Source organism: Crocuta crocuta, unplaced genomic scaffold (genome assembly GCF_008692635.1).
Source record: "Crocuta crocuta isolate KB4526 unplaced genomic scaffold, BGI_CrCroc_1.0 scaffold119, whole genome shotgun sequence".
NCBI lineage: Eukaryota > Metazoa > Chordata > Mammalia > Carnivora > Hyaenidae > Crocuta > Crocuta crocuta.
The window spans coordinates 664,792-681,416 of NW_027551562.1; the positions used below are offsets into that span (position 1 = coordinate 664,792).

At 46.1% G+C, this 16,625-nt stretch overlaps 1 protein-coding gene across 3 annotated transcripts in view; it reads right to left on the reverse strand.

Moving 5' to 3' along the window:
* Positions 1-16,625, reverse strand: part of ASAP1 (ArfGAP with SH3 domain, ankyrin repeat and PH domain 1) — a 309,560-nt gene that overhangs the window by 86,520 nt on the left and 206,415 nt on the right. For all 3 annotated transcript variants that reach the window (XM_077750030.1, XM_077750027.1, XM_077750029.1), the window contains exons 5-8: positions 10,951-11,025; positions 10,433-10,482; positions 4,299-4,428; positions 2,966-3,051 (exon numbers count right to left, since the gene is read on the reverse strand). In XM_077750030.1, coding sequence (XP_077606156.1) covers positions 2,966-3,051; positions 4,299-4,428; positions 10,433-10,482; positions 10,951-11,025 — 341 coding nt within the window. The remainder of the gene's footprint in view (positions 1-2,965; positions 3,052-4,298; positions 4,429-10,432; positions 10,483-10,950; positions 11,026-16,625) is intronic.

Consider the following 16,625-nt stretch of genomic DNA (forward strand, 5'->3'; position numbering starts at 1 on the left):
GGGACTGCCTGAAGTAGGAAAGACTCAGAGTCTCCCCTAAAGAACACTACCCTGGAGGCACCTGGGGGGCTCCGTCGGTTAAGTGTTCGCCTTTGGCTCAGCTCATGATCTCCTGGTCTGTGGGCTCGAGCCCCACGCTGGGCTCTGTGCTGACAGCTCAGAGCCCAGAGCCTGCTTTGGATTCTGTGTCTCCCTCTTTCTCTGCCCCTCTCCCACTTGTGTTCTGTCTCTTTCACTCAAAAATAAACAAACATTAAAAAATTAAAAAAAAAAACAAACCCAAAAACACTACCCTGGTTTCTTGCTGTGTGGGAATTCTTGAGGTTCAACCATGGGGCAGCTAGGCCTGAATGAATCCCATTCTAACTCATTACTCCTTGATGTTTTTGGATACCTCTCCCCACAAGGAGGTTTTACTGTTTAGGGTTTCCTTCTGCTGATCTCTCTCCCCCTGGGAGAGACAGACTCTTCTACCAGATTTCAACGGCCAGAGGCTAGCCATCCCCCAAGTCAAATCCCAACCGCTACCACCCCTTCAAGGAGCTCTGCTCAGTGCCCCTGGATGAAAGTCTCCCCTTTTCCTGATGCCCATAGCATCAGTTACTTCCTGGGCCCACTGTGTTGACGATGATGCAATTTACTTCCTGTACCAGACAATTAACTTCTAAGGGTAGAGTCTTGTTTCACTTTCGTACCCCAGAACCTACAGAGTGCCTGGCCTCTGTCAGGAGATTGATAAGCAGCTTTGGAAAGGGAAAAAGCCGGGGGAGAAAGAACACAGGGAGGAAATGTCAGCTATACAAGTCAGAAGGGCTCTTCTTTTCGCCTTTACCAATGAAGGCTAAGACATATACAGTTTACAAAACATCTTACATTTTGGAAAACTCATGTTTGTGAAGGTTAAACCCTTCTCTACAGACTAAGAGAATGTGAGATCAAAACAAAAGAGACTTCTAGGGTGCCTGGGAGGCTTAGTCGGTGGAACATGTGACTCTCCATCTTGGGGTTGTGAGTCTGAACCCCACATTGGGCACAGAGCTTACTTAAAAAAAAAAAAAGAGAGAGAGAGAGAGATTTCTAAAATCAGATAATCAGATTTGCTGCCCAAGTGCTGTAACTGAGGAAGACTGAGAAGCTCACTTATTTCTGTACAGGTGTCAAAGCAATGAGATGTTTCTAGGAAAACAAGTTGATGGAAAGTGAAAGATTCCACCCTCCACTCCAATGAGGGGATAGCACGACACATTTCGCAGTTTCCTATGTGCCCCGCTGAGCTACGAAGCCAAAGGTTAGACCAGGCCTTGAGTGTGAGGCTTCCACAGGCAAACTTTATCTTATAAACGTGAAACTGTTTTCGCTTCAATGGATTATTTTTATATGCGAAACCCATTTATTATACAAGGTAGAATTTGCTTTGAAAAGAAGAAAGAGTTAAGCAAATTCATGTAAATAGCTATCTGATCATTACAATTTTCCCTGAAGAGAAACAACTGTGTACAATATGTGCACCCAGGCGTGGTTTCAATGCCCCATGGGCTCCTCAGCAAGCGCATACAATGGGGTCGACATCAGGCACGGCACTGCGCATGCACCATCTCATTTCATTCTCACATCTACGAACCTTAGCCCCACCCGACAGATGAGAATACTGAGGTGTAGAGAAGAACCTGATGAAGGTCACAGGGTCACTTGGCTGCCAGGGTCTAAACTTCTCTTTCTGTCTGACTCATGCCTTATGTGCCTCCCATAGCATTAATGCCCACCTCCCTAAATGTCTCAGTTGAATGCAAAGGTATTTTTAGTACATTAAAATTCAGGGGTGCCTGGGTGGCTCAGTCGGTTAAGCATCCAACTTTGGCTCAGGTCATGATCTCCCGGTTTGTGGGTTTGAGCCCAGCATCAGGCTCTGTGCTGACAGCTCGGAGACTGAAGCCTGCTTTGGATTCTTTGTCTCCCTCTCTCTCTGACGCTCCCCTGCTCTCTCTCTCTCTCTCAAGAATAAGTAAACATTAAAAAAATCTTTTTTAAATGGGCATTTTTCATATAAAAACTCTATCAGAAAACCATGAGAGCTAATCCAGTAAGTAAACAAGAAGTAAATAAGCAAATGTAATGCCGCAGAATCTCAAACATAATAAAAATACAATGTTCATAAAAATGGTGCTGGTTTTTATGAACAACGAATGGTTCTCAAAGCACACTCCCAATTACACAGGCATTCAAGTATGGAGATTAAGTATTCTTTTTTTAAACTTTTTTTAAATGTTTATTTATATTTGAGAGAGACAGAGAGAAAGAGGGAGAGGCAGAGAGAGAGAGAGAGAAAACACAAGTGGGGGAGGGGCAGAGAGAGAGAGAGAGAGAGAGAGAGATGGAGATAGAACCTGAAGCTGACTCCAGGCTCTAAGCTGTCAGTACAGAGCCTGAGGTGGGGCTCAAACTCACAAGCTGTGAGATCATGACTGATCCCAAGTCGGATGCTTAACTGACCGAGCCACCCAGGCGTCCCATAGAGGTAAAGTATTCTTAATGCCCAAGGTATTTAATTTCGCCTAATTCAGATGATGAAAAATAAATTCCAAGTAGCTATATGTGGTACAAACGAACCAATAATAGGTAAAATGCTAAGTAAGGGAGAGGGGGAGGGGGTCACCGAGAAGGCCTCTGTCGTGACAGGGATGTATGTATCTGTAACAAGAGCTTAACAGACTTCAGGGCCAATGTTAGGATTTGTAAATAAGACAGCATTTTTGAGTAACCAAATAGTTGCATTAATATGAGTTACTGATTTACAGAAAACAACGAAGATGGAAGATCATACTATTTCTTACCATGTGGCTATGGAAGATTCTATCAGTATATATAGCGACCAAATGAAACCAGAAAGAAAGAAACAATCAAGAAAGGCAAAGAAGTAAAGGGGCTCTTTATGTGGGCTAATAATCATGGTCAATAGTCCACTTACTTGCACTGTGCGTGGTAATACTTTATAAGATTCTGTAGCAGATCCACACCCTTTTTGGTCTTGATTTCGTTAACTTTAATGAGATACTGTGGAAATAAAACAGAATTGTATGTTGACTGCTACAGACAGGGTTTTCCAGTCATTGGTTTGGGTGGCAGAATATCAGTTGTGAATCTGCACGAGTTACTGAACCTTGGCTTCCTTCAGACAGTGGGAGTTTAATTTGGGAAATGACCATTGGGCACAATCAAAAGTGTACAAACAAAATGATTAGAATGTTAGTGGTTCACAAATTCTCAAGATTAGTTTACTAGACAGGCAGAAATCAAACACAGCAAAAAACATTCTGGAATGTTTAATTATTTCCCTCTGATGCAGTGGATCTCAAACTTAGAGTTCATATGGTCGGCACCTGAAAGACAGACTGTTCTTTGCAGAAAACAAGTAAAATTGCATTCTCTGTGAGGAATATGCCGTGAGGTGCTGAAACTTCTAGAAAGAGTGTTCGGTACTCAAGAATGAAATAAGAAAAAATTAAAATTAAAATAACTTGTTATTAGTTACGCAGTTAACAAACACTACTAGCTCTGATGTTTACCAGTATCCAAGACTTTCTGTTGAGATTGTTTGCTGTTTTTTTTCACTTGTTTTATTATAAAGAAGTGTTTATGCGCAGACAGGTTCAAGAAGAAACTAAAAGGTGGAAGGGGGAGAAAAGAATATTCAGAAAAAAGAAAAACGTAAAACTGGGAAAATTCTATCCATTTCAGAATTTCTGGAAAACCGACAGACGAAGTGTTACACGCTGGCGTCAGAAGGGCAGGTGGCCATGGGTCAAGGAGTACCAGTGCCCGCTGGGAACCCAGTTTGAGAACCACTGCTCTAAGTCAAAGGGAACATGCTTCCATTACATTTCTTTCATGAACTCAGACTTTCTTCACGATCACTTTACTTAAGCTTTCATTCCAACTGGACACATGGTTAAAAAACAACAACACATGCTCTAAACCTGGGCTAGCAGGACTTCACGGTCACCCGTGTTACTCCTCACCAAACGTTTTCTCCCACACTCACTCACAAGCGGCATTCAAGTTCTCACCGAAGAATCCTGCTGTGGCATAAAGGGCCCCACAGGACCAAGGCTCAAAATATGAGACAACAGTGAAATGGCAGGTCCCACAAGGCTTGGAGAAAAATGGAGATGAGAACCCTTAAGAAACAGTCCCTCCTCTCATACTCAAACAGCCTGCACTTAAGCAGAAAAACTGCTGAGCTGCCGGAAAGTTCACGGTTAACCGAGCGCCAGGCAGATGCCTGCAGCAGCGGCTCTTACTTCGCACATCTGGAGCTGGAAGAGGCGCCTCTCCTTCTCCATCTCTTCTGCGATCTCGGCTCCCGTGATCTCCGTGCGGATCATGCCGTGCTGCTTCGCGTGCTCTCTCTTCTCCTTCTCGATTTTTGTACTGTGATCAAAGCAGATGCCGTCATTTAAAAACAAAACCAGAAACAAACATTCATGCCCTTCCCTTAGGTCTTTCCTTTAACGGGGGTCACTGACTCTTTCTTAATTACTAGAGGTAAGATGCACGAACTCTTAAGTTGGTAACATTGATTGAAAGTAAGAATCAAAGAGGACATACACACACATTGTATAGATTGTCACCTAGGAAACCTCGTCCACTGTACCTCTGATCTTACACATGGATGAATTCTTATAATTAAAATTTCTTCACGAGGACGTTTCGGTCCTTGTGAAGAAATTTTCACAGCTGACTTTTGCTTGGGCGAAGTTATTTTCCGATGAAAAAGAAAGTTGGAGATCTGAGGCATATCTTGATTGCCAACAGATTTGGAGTCTGAGAATTATTTCAGGACAATCCAAGCACATAGTGGGCAGGCACAAAAAGTCGTCCAAGGTAATTTCCAACATTCCTCTACAGCGGGGCCACTTTCATATCCCCGTAACACATTTTAATCGTTCAGTCATCTGGCAGTGGGCTGCACAGAATAAGGAGGGGAGAGATCCCAATCGACAACTTGGAATCCTATGAAAACGTNAAACCCGCTTAGTAGGAAGGGCCTGTATTAGCCCCGCACGACCTGAGACTCAGTCAGCTGTGATGGGTGATGTTCTAGCAGTAACATCAATGGTGACAACTCTCTTTCTGAAAATCCATCTAACTTGAAAACACTCTTCCAATTTCAGAAAGAGCCTGGAATTTCTAGTTGTGAATGCAAAGACAAGCTGCATTCAGGTCCTCTTTTAAATCTGGGTGGTGGGAAATTCAACCCCAAAGAAAGCCAATATCCTTGTCTATATACAAACATGGTGTGGAAAATCAACCCAAAGGAAAATCTCCTGCAAATCTGGTTGGGGCTCCTCTAACCATAATGCCAAATCTAAGTATCTTTTATCGTGCCACGCTGGCCATCAAACAGGTGTGGGAGCAGACAGAGAATAAGCCTCAGCCTCTCTCCACTGGCGTAGGTGGGAAAAGCAGTAGGAAACTGAAGATACTTGAGAAGAACCGTGAGGAACGGGCATAACTGAAGAGTAGAAGACTGTGAGTTAATGTGGTGACTTGACCACACGACTTTGTTTCTTCTTCCTGCTGTTAAGAAGTATAAATTCCCAAAGACAAGAACTGAAGACAAAAAAAGATGAAAGAATTCAACAAATATTTGGAAGAGCAGATGTACAGAGAGAGAAAGATAAAGGGCGTTCCCCACACACGAGGGCTCCCTGCCTCCCTGGACGTCGTGGCTTCCAGATTCCCGTCACGTACCATCCCTAGACCTGGGGCTGAGGGAGCTGAATGGTGCCAGACACACCCCGGACACTGACGCCTAGAATGCTCCTGAAGACAAAGCTGTCTTGACATCCTATAACCTAAAACCTTCGAAGGCAGCTCACTGCCTTCCTGACAAGCCCTCCTGATATATAGGAGCCTTCTATCAACTTCTGGGTGCTTTGCTCTGAAACATGAATGGTGCTGAAGCATGAGAAGGTAATTGAGGAAAGGCTCCAAAATGAAAGCAGGTGATCAAAATAACAAGTCAGGGGGTGGGTGGGCGGTGGGGAGGGAACCAGAGACAGTAAGAGAGAAAGTATTTTATAAAATAAATTCAAATCCTCAGAAAGATAAAATACTGCATCTATGTAACAAGAAGAAGAAACAATAAAGAGGCCACCAAAAACTCCCAATGAACTGTAAAAAAAAAAGGGCTTTGGAAATTTAAAATATGATAGCCAAAATAAATAAATAAAAAAAGTTGACTGAGGGGCGTCTGGGTGGCTCAGTTGGTTAAGTGTATGACTTCGGGTCAGGTCATGATCTCACGGTTTGTGAGTTTGAGCCCTGCATCTGTTGTTACCGCAAAGCGCACTTGGGATCCTCTGTCCCCATCTCTTTCTGCTCATCACCTGCTCTCTCTCTCTCAGAAATAAAACATTAAAAAAAAAAAAAGTTGACTCAGGGGCGCCGGGGTGGCGTTTGACTCCTGCTCAGGTCATGATCTCACAGTCGGTGAGTTCGAGCCCCATGTCGGGCTCTGTGCTGACAGCTCAGAGCCTGGAGCTTTGGATTCTGTGTCTCTCTCGCTCTCTGCCCTTCCCCCTCTCACGCTCTGTGTCTCTCAACTCTCTGTCTCTCAAAAATGAACAAATGTTAAAATTTTTTTTAAAAAGTTGACTGAAACGGTGAGAATAAAAGTTTGAAAATAATCTAAAACATAACAGAGACAAATAGAACAGAAAAGAGAGAAAAATTACAAGAACAACCTAGGGAATCCAACATTATATGGTGAGGCCTTTTGGAAGAATAAACAGAAAAAAAAAAAAAACAGATGGGAGGAATGACAAGGAACATTTTGGGAACTGAAGAGCTAAAAATTGCAAAGAGAAGGTCAACACACACACCGTGGCACACAAAGAAACTTCGTAGAGTGTTTAAAGGGAAAAAAAAGACTTTCACATTTTCTAACTGAAAATAAAAGAACCCCTTCCCCAAACCCCACATGTGAGATGCAAAGAAATGGGAGCAAATACGGTTATAAGATGAGAGGACTTTATATTCAGCCAAAGTCTCGTTCTGTGTGATGCAGCATGAAGGTATTTCTGGACATGGCAAAATCTGACATTTTCCCTCCTTGAGAGCTGTTCCCTGGAAACCAGTGGAACTGGCGTGCCGGCCAAATGTGAGACCATGCCAGGAAGCAGGACGGAGGAGAGCTACCACGAAGGGGCAGCCCAGGACGACAGCTGTGTGCTGAGCTACAGGGTCCGGGGGGCATCTCCGGGACAGAACAGACAGGGCTCACAGAGAACCTAGCGATGACAGATCTGTAATTGTTATTACGACATATACAGTGTATTTTCTAAACAGAAACATTATGATTTTGTTTTAACCAGAAACATTATTCATAGGTGCTGGATGTCGGTTCGAACAGATAACAAAAGATCTCAAAAGTTTCAAACAGAAGGAGGCAAATGAAGAAACGAGGCAATTATTTCACTAAGGAAAAGCAGAAAATGGTACCACGAGAATGGAAAGTGCGTTACGAGGCCACGGGATGGGCACTGAATATTTATAGTCCCTGAAGTTATACACACTGACAACTGGTGTATCCATAAACTGCTGTATTAACCACACGGGATGAACAGGGATGGGGTGGCTGTGCAAGGGAGTGAAGCCCTTGCTTAGGGAGCCAGGAGGGAACAGCAAGAAAACACAGAGGAACAGACAAAAGCCAGGCGGGGACCAGGAGAGAGATGTGGAGGACATGTGGGGAGGGCCGAGGACCGCCGTGTCTTTCCATGAGAAGCACGTCTGTTGCCTACATGTGATTCCCTTCTCCCTTTGCTCATGAGGAAGAGAACCCTCCATCGTCCGGTGCGGCACGGACTTCGTACAGCGTGTGAAAAGTGCTGTGAACAGCGCCTGGTCCACCCCAGATGCTCTACGCTGACAGACTCTCGTCGAAGCCATGGTTATTAGGGTTTCTATTTTTTTTTTTTTTATGTTTTATTTATTTCTGAGAGAGACAGAGACAGCGTGAGCAGGGCAGGGTCAGAGAGAGAGGGAGACACAGAATCTGAAACAGGCTCCAGGCTCTGAGCTGTCAGCACAGAGTCCGATGTGGGGTTCAAACCCACGAGTGAGATCGTGACCCAAGCCGAAGTGGATACTTAACTGACTGAGCCACCCAGGAGCCCCACTGGGGTTTCTATTCTATACAGAGTAAGTCTTAACCGATGCAAGCACTATTTAAGGCTTTCTTTATGTATGGTTATTGTTTTGACCAAATATTATCTGATTGTTTAAAAAACCTGTTAAAAACTACTGATCGAGTGGCCAACTGCATTTCTGACTACAGTGGCAATTGGTTCAACATATTACGTTATTTTGCCTTCACAGAAGCCTTGAGAAGTGGGTAATGCTTCTATTACTTCACAGGTGAGGATCACTGATGTTAAGAATCTTGGCTCAAAGTCACAAAGCTGGAAAGCGGCACCACCGAGATTCTCCCACGGTCTCTGATGCCCGGTCTGTGGTCTTAACTACCATGCCTCCCTGCCTCCTGGGTTCTAGATGGAAGCCCACAGCCCACTCCCCTGGTTATCAAACCCAATAAAGTAACTTTTTTTTGGTATGTTGTTTTGTTTTCTGTAGTTCATAATCAAAAGAGCCCTTTCACATCAAATAATCAAATATTTGGGTTTCTTTTTTTCCTTCCTGTACCAACCACTATACATAGTGAGGAAGAAGCCTATCTTAGGAAAATCATTTGTTGACAGAGATTTATTAAAAGAGAAAAATAAAACAGAAACCTTTCATGAAATCCTAAAATCAGGACCCACTTAAATGATGAATCCTGGCACACATTTCCACATCTGGATAATTCTTTCATTCCTTCAGCAACTGTTCCCTATGCACGAGCTGTGTGCCCACGGTTCTGCTAGGCACTGGGAGATGAACACCAAACACAAGGACGGTACGGTCACTGTGCTCGCCGGGGTCAGATGTCGGAGGACAACACACACTCGTGAGCAACCAGACGAGTGTGAATACAGCTGAGCCAAGTGCCGGGAAGGGTACCTAGAGCGTCCCAGAACGGTGACTAACCACCAGAAGGTTCAAGGCCTTCTACCAACTGTATTTTTATAAAATACCAAAAATACAGTTCCACGACCCAATATTGGTAGTATTTTAGTTGACAAAGCACATACTGTATCTCGTTTTATTTCCATGTTCTACAAAAGAGATCTATTCCACGAGTCTAGAGCAAAGGGTTTTTTCTTTCCTCCTGTGGACTCCAGCCCCTTCTGTATGTACTTAGTTCTATTCCAAGCCCAGGGCGTGAAGCTGCCTCCAGGCAGGGCAGCGCTTAGCTCACAAGCGTGAGCATTCATGGTCCCCTTTCATACAGAAAGACAGGAGGGCCTACACTCTTCACTTACATCACTGCCCGTTTTAAGAGGCCTTCTGTTCTCAGCCACATTTATAACCATCAATGTGCAAAAGTATTCCTAAGGCAGCAAGTCTCCAACAATGCATTTATTACATACGCATTTGTAGAAGCGGTTTAGCAAAAAACAAATTTAACCCTGACTTTGTTTTTCTTCTGTTGGTGTTTTTATTCTGCTGTTACTGCTGTTTCCGGAAATGCTTTTATTCTCTCACGGTGACAGCTATATCCGAGCTTACATCCAACCTTTTTTATTAAGTGCTTTTAAATATATTTCTCCTCCCCCCACACCTCCTGCTAATACAAACGTCTTCGAGGAAGAAGAACGAGGGAAGGTGGTAGAACTCGTACAGCAGGAAGGTGAGCTGGGCCCACACCGCACGTTTCGTGTGCGTTACCCCCACAGTCCTGGCAATAACCCCGCCGGGCAGGCCCCGGGTGCCCCTGACGGGCTGCTCTGGCTCAGGGGCCACAGAGACCCTTGGGAAGGCCAGCGGGACACTGCCCGCCTCTAGGACGTCCTGCAATCCCTTCAGTCTCTCCAGGCTGCACTTCCCCGACACAGAACCAGACAGTGAGATCACCGTGCGGAGGTCACGCAGGTAGAACACAGGGCACAGGCCCCGGCAGGCAGAAGGAGCTCACAAACTGCTAGCTATTAATTTTTATGATTTCCTAATCGCCATGCAGGAATGTCAACAGCCTACAGTTATACGCTAACGGTGATTAAAGAAAAGTTGCAACGGTCAGAGGGACGACTTGGGAGTCAGCCGCGGCAGCCCCGGGCTCACAGATCCTTTGGAGTTGACAGCGCAGGCCCCTCCAGACAAGGAGGCCCGAGGCATAGCCACTTCCGGTTAACGGCCCTGGCCCTGGCCCTTGCGGGGAGGTACTACACGAGTTCTTGTCTAGCAGAGATTAGGCAAGAGCTCTGTCCTCCTTCTAGTTAACTTTTTCTTAAGGAATTCATGACTGTAAAAAACAAAAAGGACGACTTACAACTTTGTCTCATAGTCTTTCCAAGCTTTGTCAAACGGCTTCTTGAGATCCTTAGGAAAAGAGAAAATGAAATTGACATTGGATTCGCTTTTGCTCAAAGGCAAACAAACAGTTCTGAAATAACAGGGCAGCGAAAACGCTTTCCTTTACGGGACGCGTGAAACCTGACACGCTCTGGCACACATCATGGTGTGTGTCGCACGTGAGAAGCCCAAGCGACGGGAAGGGCGAGCTTCCCTGCGATGACCGCGGGGTCGCTGGAGGTGCAGCCAAGGCTCAGCACAGGAGCCCCGCAGCCGCGCAGGCTCTCGCGGCTATTCCCAAAACAGACTCATCTCATTCCCATCAATACAGCTGCATGAAGGGGCACATGTTTTCCAATGATCATTTTCCAAGTACTTTCTTTTATGCTAAAAATGTTCAGAGTGCCTTTCAAATGCAAGTACCGCTATGATCTTAAAAGGGGGGGGAATCAATCCTTTCCAGTTAAAGTGAAAATCAAACTTCTGAACACTTACTCCTTTGACTCCCTTCAGGTCCCCTTTCAACAAGGAGTCCAAGGTGAAGATCACATTGTGGCTCAGACCCTGGAGCTGGAAAGGAAAGCAGACACAGGAGACAGTTAAAGAAGAAACTGCGAGTGGAATAATAAAATCAGCTACTGTGGACCGAGCACCCCGCACACACCGGGCTCTGCATAAGGGCTTCCGCGCACCGTCTCGCGGACCCTGTGCGCCGCCCCGACGTCAGGCGGCGAGACCAGCCCCCCACAGCAGGCGGGCAGGTCGCCGGAGGCCCAGGCTCTGGATGACCTGGCGCCAGTGCACATGCCCCCGTGTGAGTAACTCCTTAAACCACCTGTAGACCTGTCATTGCTCCCCTGCTGACAAGCTGGACCTTAATCTGACTTTTCTTCGACTGCCTCTGTCAGAGGAAGGAGGGGGCCATGCATCTGGCTTGTATTATTCCTTCCTATGTGCTTCTCTGGCATTTGTCACTATCTGAAATCGCCCAGTGTGTGTGTACGTGCACTGTGTCCCCCGGCAGAATGTAAGCTCGTTGAGGGTAGGGCCCTTGACTGTCCTCCTCGCTGTGTCTTCCTGTGCCCAGACCCATTAAAGACAAGATGCTAGTGCAGGTTTCTCACTGTTCTGAGGCAGTGGGCTGGCTCTCCTTGATTTTAAGCTGGTACAAAAGGGGCCTACAGAGGAGAGGGTCGTGGAGCTGGCACACAGCTGGCGAGAGGAGGGGCAGGGCAGCCAAGGGAGGGACGGCCAAGCAGGGAAAGAGTGCACAGAACTAGGACCGAGAACAGTTAGTGATGTGGCCCCCAGCAGTGTGGGGAAGTCAGGTCCAGTCGTGCAGAACCAGGTTATAGCCGAGAGGCTGGTGGGCTCCCTCATTCAGGAAGTTCTCATTTGTCACTCCAGCCAGCCGGTCACCCTTCCGCCAATCACTTACCACGTCCCTGTTCTGTGACGCCCACCATGCTAGCGGCTGGCCCGGAGAAGGTAAATCAAACACCACTTCTGCCTTAAGAGAGCTCACATCCCAGGGACATCGCCAGATGCAACCCACTCTGCCACATCGTGATATTACAAGTGCTGAACAGAGGCGGAGGGAGAGAGTGGAGCGAGAATGACCGACGCAGACTTGTGGACCCACTGCGGGACGCCGTGCACCACCTCGGTAACTGGAAGGAAGGTGCTACAACCCGCCGCAGACGGCTGCGGTGAAGGGGTTAATACACCCGCCAAGTGCCTGCTTGCTGCCACACACCCAGAAAGTGCTGAATACACATTTATTTTCAAAATCCAAAGGGACGTTAGAGAAGAAATAAGAATAAGGCAATGTGGGGCGCCTGGGTGGCTCAGTCAGTTAAGCGTCCGACTTCAGCTCAGGTCATGATCTCACTGTCTTGTGAGTTCGAGCCCTGCATCAGGCTCTGAGCTGTCAGCACAGAGCCTGGAGCCTGCTTCAGATTCTGTGTCTCCCTCTCTCTCTGCCCCTCCCCCACTCACACTGTGTCTCTCTCTCTTTCTCAAAAATGAACAAACATTAAAAAAATTTTTTCTTTAAAGAAAGCGGCCATGTGAACAGACAAGGACCCCTTCTGCAAACTCCTGCCTACTGCTCTCATCCTGGGCTCCCCGAGGCTCGCCATCCCACCTCTGCCCTCCCCGGCTTCCGATTCCCACACAAGGGAAGTTGTCCAGGGCACAGCACCAGAGGGCTTGGATTAAAAACAACCAACTCTCTCTTCTTTCAAAGACAAAGAGATTCTGAATACCAGGACAATTCTATCTGTGCAATTTTNCGAGGTCAAGGGCATTGGTTCCTGGGGAGTGGGGCGAAAAAGCTATTATTACGGCTGTGGCTTTCCAAAGGGCCAGAGGATATATAGAGTATTATCTGTGGTATTAAAACTTCGTGGGGGGAATGATTAGTTTAACCTTCTTTCCTCCCTCCCTTTCTCTTTCTAAATGTTTATCTATTTTGGGGGGGAGGGGTAGAGAAACAGGGAGAGAGAACCCCAAGTAGGCTCTGCACTGTCAGCACTAAGCCCAATGTGGGGCTTGAGCCCACAAACTGTGAGATCATGATCTGAGCCCAAATCATGAGTCAAGACACTTAACTGAGCCACCTAGGTGCCCCCCCCCCCCGCCAAATACCTTTAAAAGACTCCTTAGGATGGGGTGGCACAGTTTGCAGGGAATAATAGCATTGAAAAACACTGGCCGTGGGCATGAGATGGGAAAAGAGAGATGAACAGGACCCAGTCTCGGCCAAAGAGGCACAGCCGCACGAGTCCTCAGCAAGCTCACTCCTGAAACAGCAGCTCCGGCAGCCTGCTCTCCTGGTGGTCTCAGGAGTTCGGGTGGACGGTGGTAAGCAAGGCAGGGGCCGACCAGCCCTCCACTCATCAGGCCAGGGCCCACTGCTCCATTCGTCGACATCCTCAATTTTCTTCAAAAACACTTACCATCCCTCACCATTTATGTATGTACTTTCCTCTTTGTTTCTTGTACCCTCAGTTCGAACGCAAGCTCTCTGAGAGTAGGGTTTGCATGTTCATGGCTGTATTTCCAGAATCTAGAACGCTGCCTGGCACAGAGTAGGTTCTCAACAAATATGTGCAGAATAGAGGAAATACAGAATCATGTGAGCACAGGTTCTTCTCTACAGGACTGTTTATTCTGAGGGAAAGCTTAGTACTTGTCGATAAGGGACTAGTTAAATTAATTACAGAAGTTCTAAACAGTAGCCATAAAACTGAGAAAGTTCTCTATGTCTAACTTTGGAAACCGCTCCAAGATAAATTGTTATGTGATAAAAGCAAAGTATAAAACACTATTCACAGCATACAAAGTTCAGTATAAAAAGAACAGGGGCACCTGGCTGGCTTAGTTGGTGGAGCGTGTACCTCTTGGCCTGGGGATGTGAGTTCTAGCCTCAGACTGGGTGCAGTGATTACTTAAATACATAAAAGTTTAAAATTTTCTAAAACAAGCAATGAATTGATAGTGATTCTAAACCATTTTTAACTTTTCCTAGAATCAGGTTTTCACCAATGCCTTATGAAATGAAGCAGGAAGAAAAGATACATTAATGCGATGCCACTTTGGTCTGAAGGCTGCATTACAAAATTCGAATGAAAACATTAAGAAACTCTGTGGTTAGTACTGAATGTGGGGGCTGCGTGGAAGGAAAAGTCCCTCAAAAGCCATGTACTGACCACACAACAGACACACGCTGTAACCTTTCAGTGCCGTCATCGGGTTAGNACCCCAAGAATTAAGAATTTCTCTGTGGTTATCCACACACATACTCCTGGGGGCTGATAAGAAGCCCAGAAGGCCACACACCGTGTATTTATGAATGAGAATCTTCCCAGTGATGAGCCTAGCAAAAAACCCCAGGAAGAAAATCTGAAACTTAAACTTTCCCCACCTTACTTCCCAGGAAAAAGGCGGTCAATTTGCAAAAACTGGCAAGGGCATCGGTTTTAAGTAAGAAGCAAATAGAAACTCTCTGTCATTGTGAAGATGCGGAGAAAAGTCAAAAAGAAAACAGACTACTCTCGAGAAAAGGAAACTTTTGAGAAATATTTCCCAGAGGCCCAAATTTCCTTCGCTGCAGATCTCAGTGAAGAGAAGACCTATTTTCTCCGATACTGGTAGGTACTGCTGTGGGATAGTGATGGATTACATGACTTCACGGTTGTAGGATTCTGTGATTTTCCTGCTTTTTTATTTTCCGGCTCTTTCAGAAATCCTTCTCACGGTCTGAGCAAGGCTTGCAAACAGATACAGAAGCACTTCTGGGGCAACCACGAGGCCGCCAACATCATCCAGGAATAAAACAAGTCAACAGACTTCCTGTATCACCTTCATTATCCTCAGCGGCTTCTTTAAAAGCCTTTCAAATCTATTATATCATTATTTCCCATTAATTTCACTAAAATTCTATTGATTACTCCATTTCCATTTACTCAACTTCCAACCTATTTCCTTGCCTTTAACGGTAAAGTTGAATTAACATAGGCCGTTTACACACGCCAAGATAACAGGACAGTGAAGAGCACCCCTTTTTCCATTTTATTAAGTGAACACATTAGAAGGCATTTCAGGAGTGATGTTTGGGTGAGGTAAATGTGTCTGCTTTCCAAACAAATGGCTGTTTCCTTCCTCACAAAGAGGAAATTTCCTCTGCAAGTATATACATCAAGCCCAAAGAGAAGTTGGGAATAAAGACAGGAGAAGGTTGATGTCTATTCTTTCATCAGGCAAAACTGATTTGTTTAAGCAAACAGACTGTAATTAATATTGGTTTTGATCACAATAACCACTTATTCCTACAACTGCTCGGACACCACCAGACATCAGTCAAACAGCCCCCGTTAGAGAGGGCTTCGTGATGCCTTCCTCTATGTATCTGCTCTAGTTTTTTTAAAAAATTCCCTTTAGAGTTTTACCACAAAATGAAATGATCTCGTTATTTCTTTATGATTTATCACCTGTCTTTTCCTCTCTAGAACGGATGCTTCTTAATTAAGGGGAAGCATCTTCTCTGTGCTGTCCACTAACCGACCAGGTCCCAAAGCAGGAGCCAGCAAGCAGCTGTCGGTAGCCACACCGCACTGTGGCTTCTGGCTTGCCCGTGGGCACGTGGGGCTCCACGCCACTCGAGGGCACACAGGCATGGTGGGGGGGGGGGCAGTGACTCAGCAGGGTCCCTGTGGGAGCGCAACACGGCTCTACACACTGTGCCCTGCCCCCTTCGCCCCCACATGCACACGACACCGTATCAATGAACAGGGACAGAATTTGTGCACTTTGTCATCCTGCATTAATCCTGACATGCCTTCTCCACTGCCCATCGGTTCTCTCTCCTTCCCTCTACAGACAGAAAGTAAGGCCAATGCAAATCTGCTGACTTGCTCAACACATTGGAAAATCCAATTAAAATAATGAGCCAGCTCCCAGCAGTTAGGTCTTTGAGTGCCTGGAATAAATTAGTATTCCGTCTAGTGCGTTAACTCCTTCATGGCGCACTCATGCACCTTCATGGCAGTGCCCTGTCATCAGGCAGTTTCCAGGGTGTTAAGATACACTGGCAAGAGTTCTCAGCAGGAGCTGAGAAGCCCAGAGGCATGTGGCCACTCATTACTGTTGGCCTGGGGGACTTTGGACAAACCGCTAACCTTAGCGACTCGGTTTTCTGATTTTACAATGGGTGTCTGGGCACCTTCCTCCACGAGCCAAGGCAGGTGCGGCAGGATCAGGGAGAACGGATACCAACAAAGTTCCCACTTGGTAGCAGGCCACAGAGCTGCCTGCCTTTAGACCACCACTCCACTGGTGGCTCCTGGTACCCCGCAAGGTGTTATTAACGTGTTCAAACACACTCAGGTAAGTGGAGGGGTCAAACCACAAGCCAGGGCCAACTCCAATGTCAGCGAACCATTTACAGCATTATATTCTTGCAGATTATCAGAAAAATTTTTAAGTTTACTTATTGAGAGAGAGAGTGAAGGGAGGAGGGAGGGAGAGGGAGTGGGAGAGGGAGAGGGATGGATCCCAGGGCCGTGAGATCATGACCTGAACCAAAATCTAGAGACAGACGCCCAACTAACTGAGCCACCCAGGCGCCCCCGACTATCAGAATGTTTTGAAGACTCTAATATACTTCA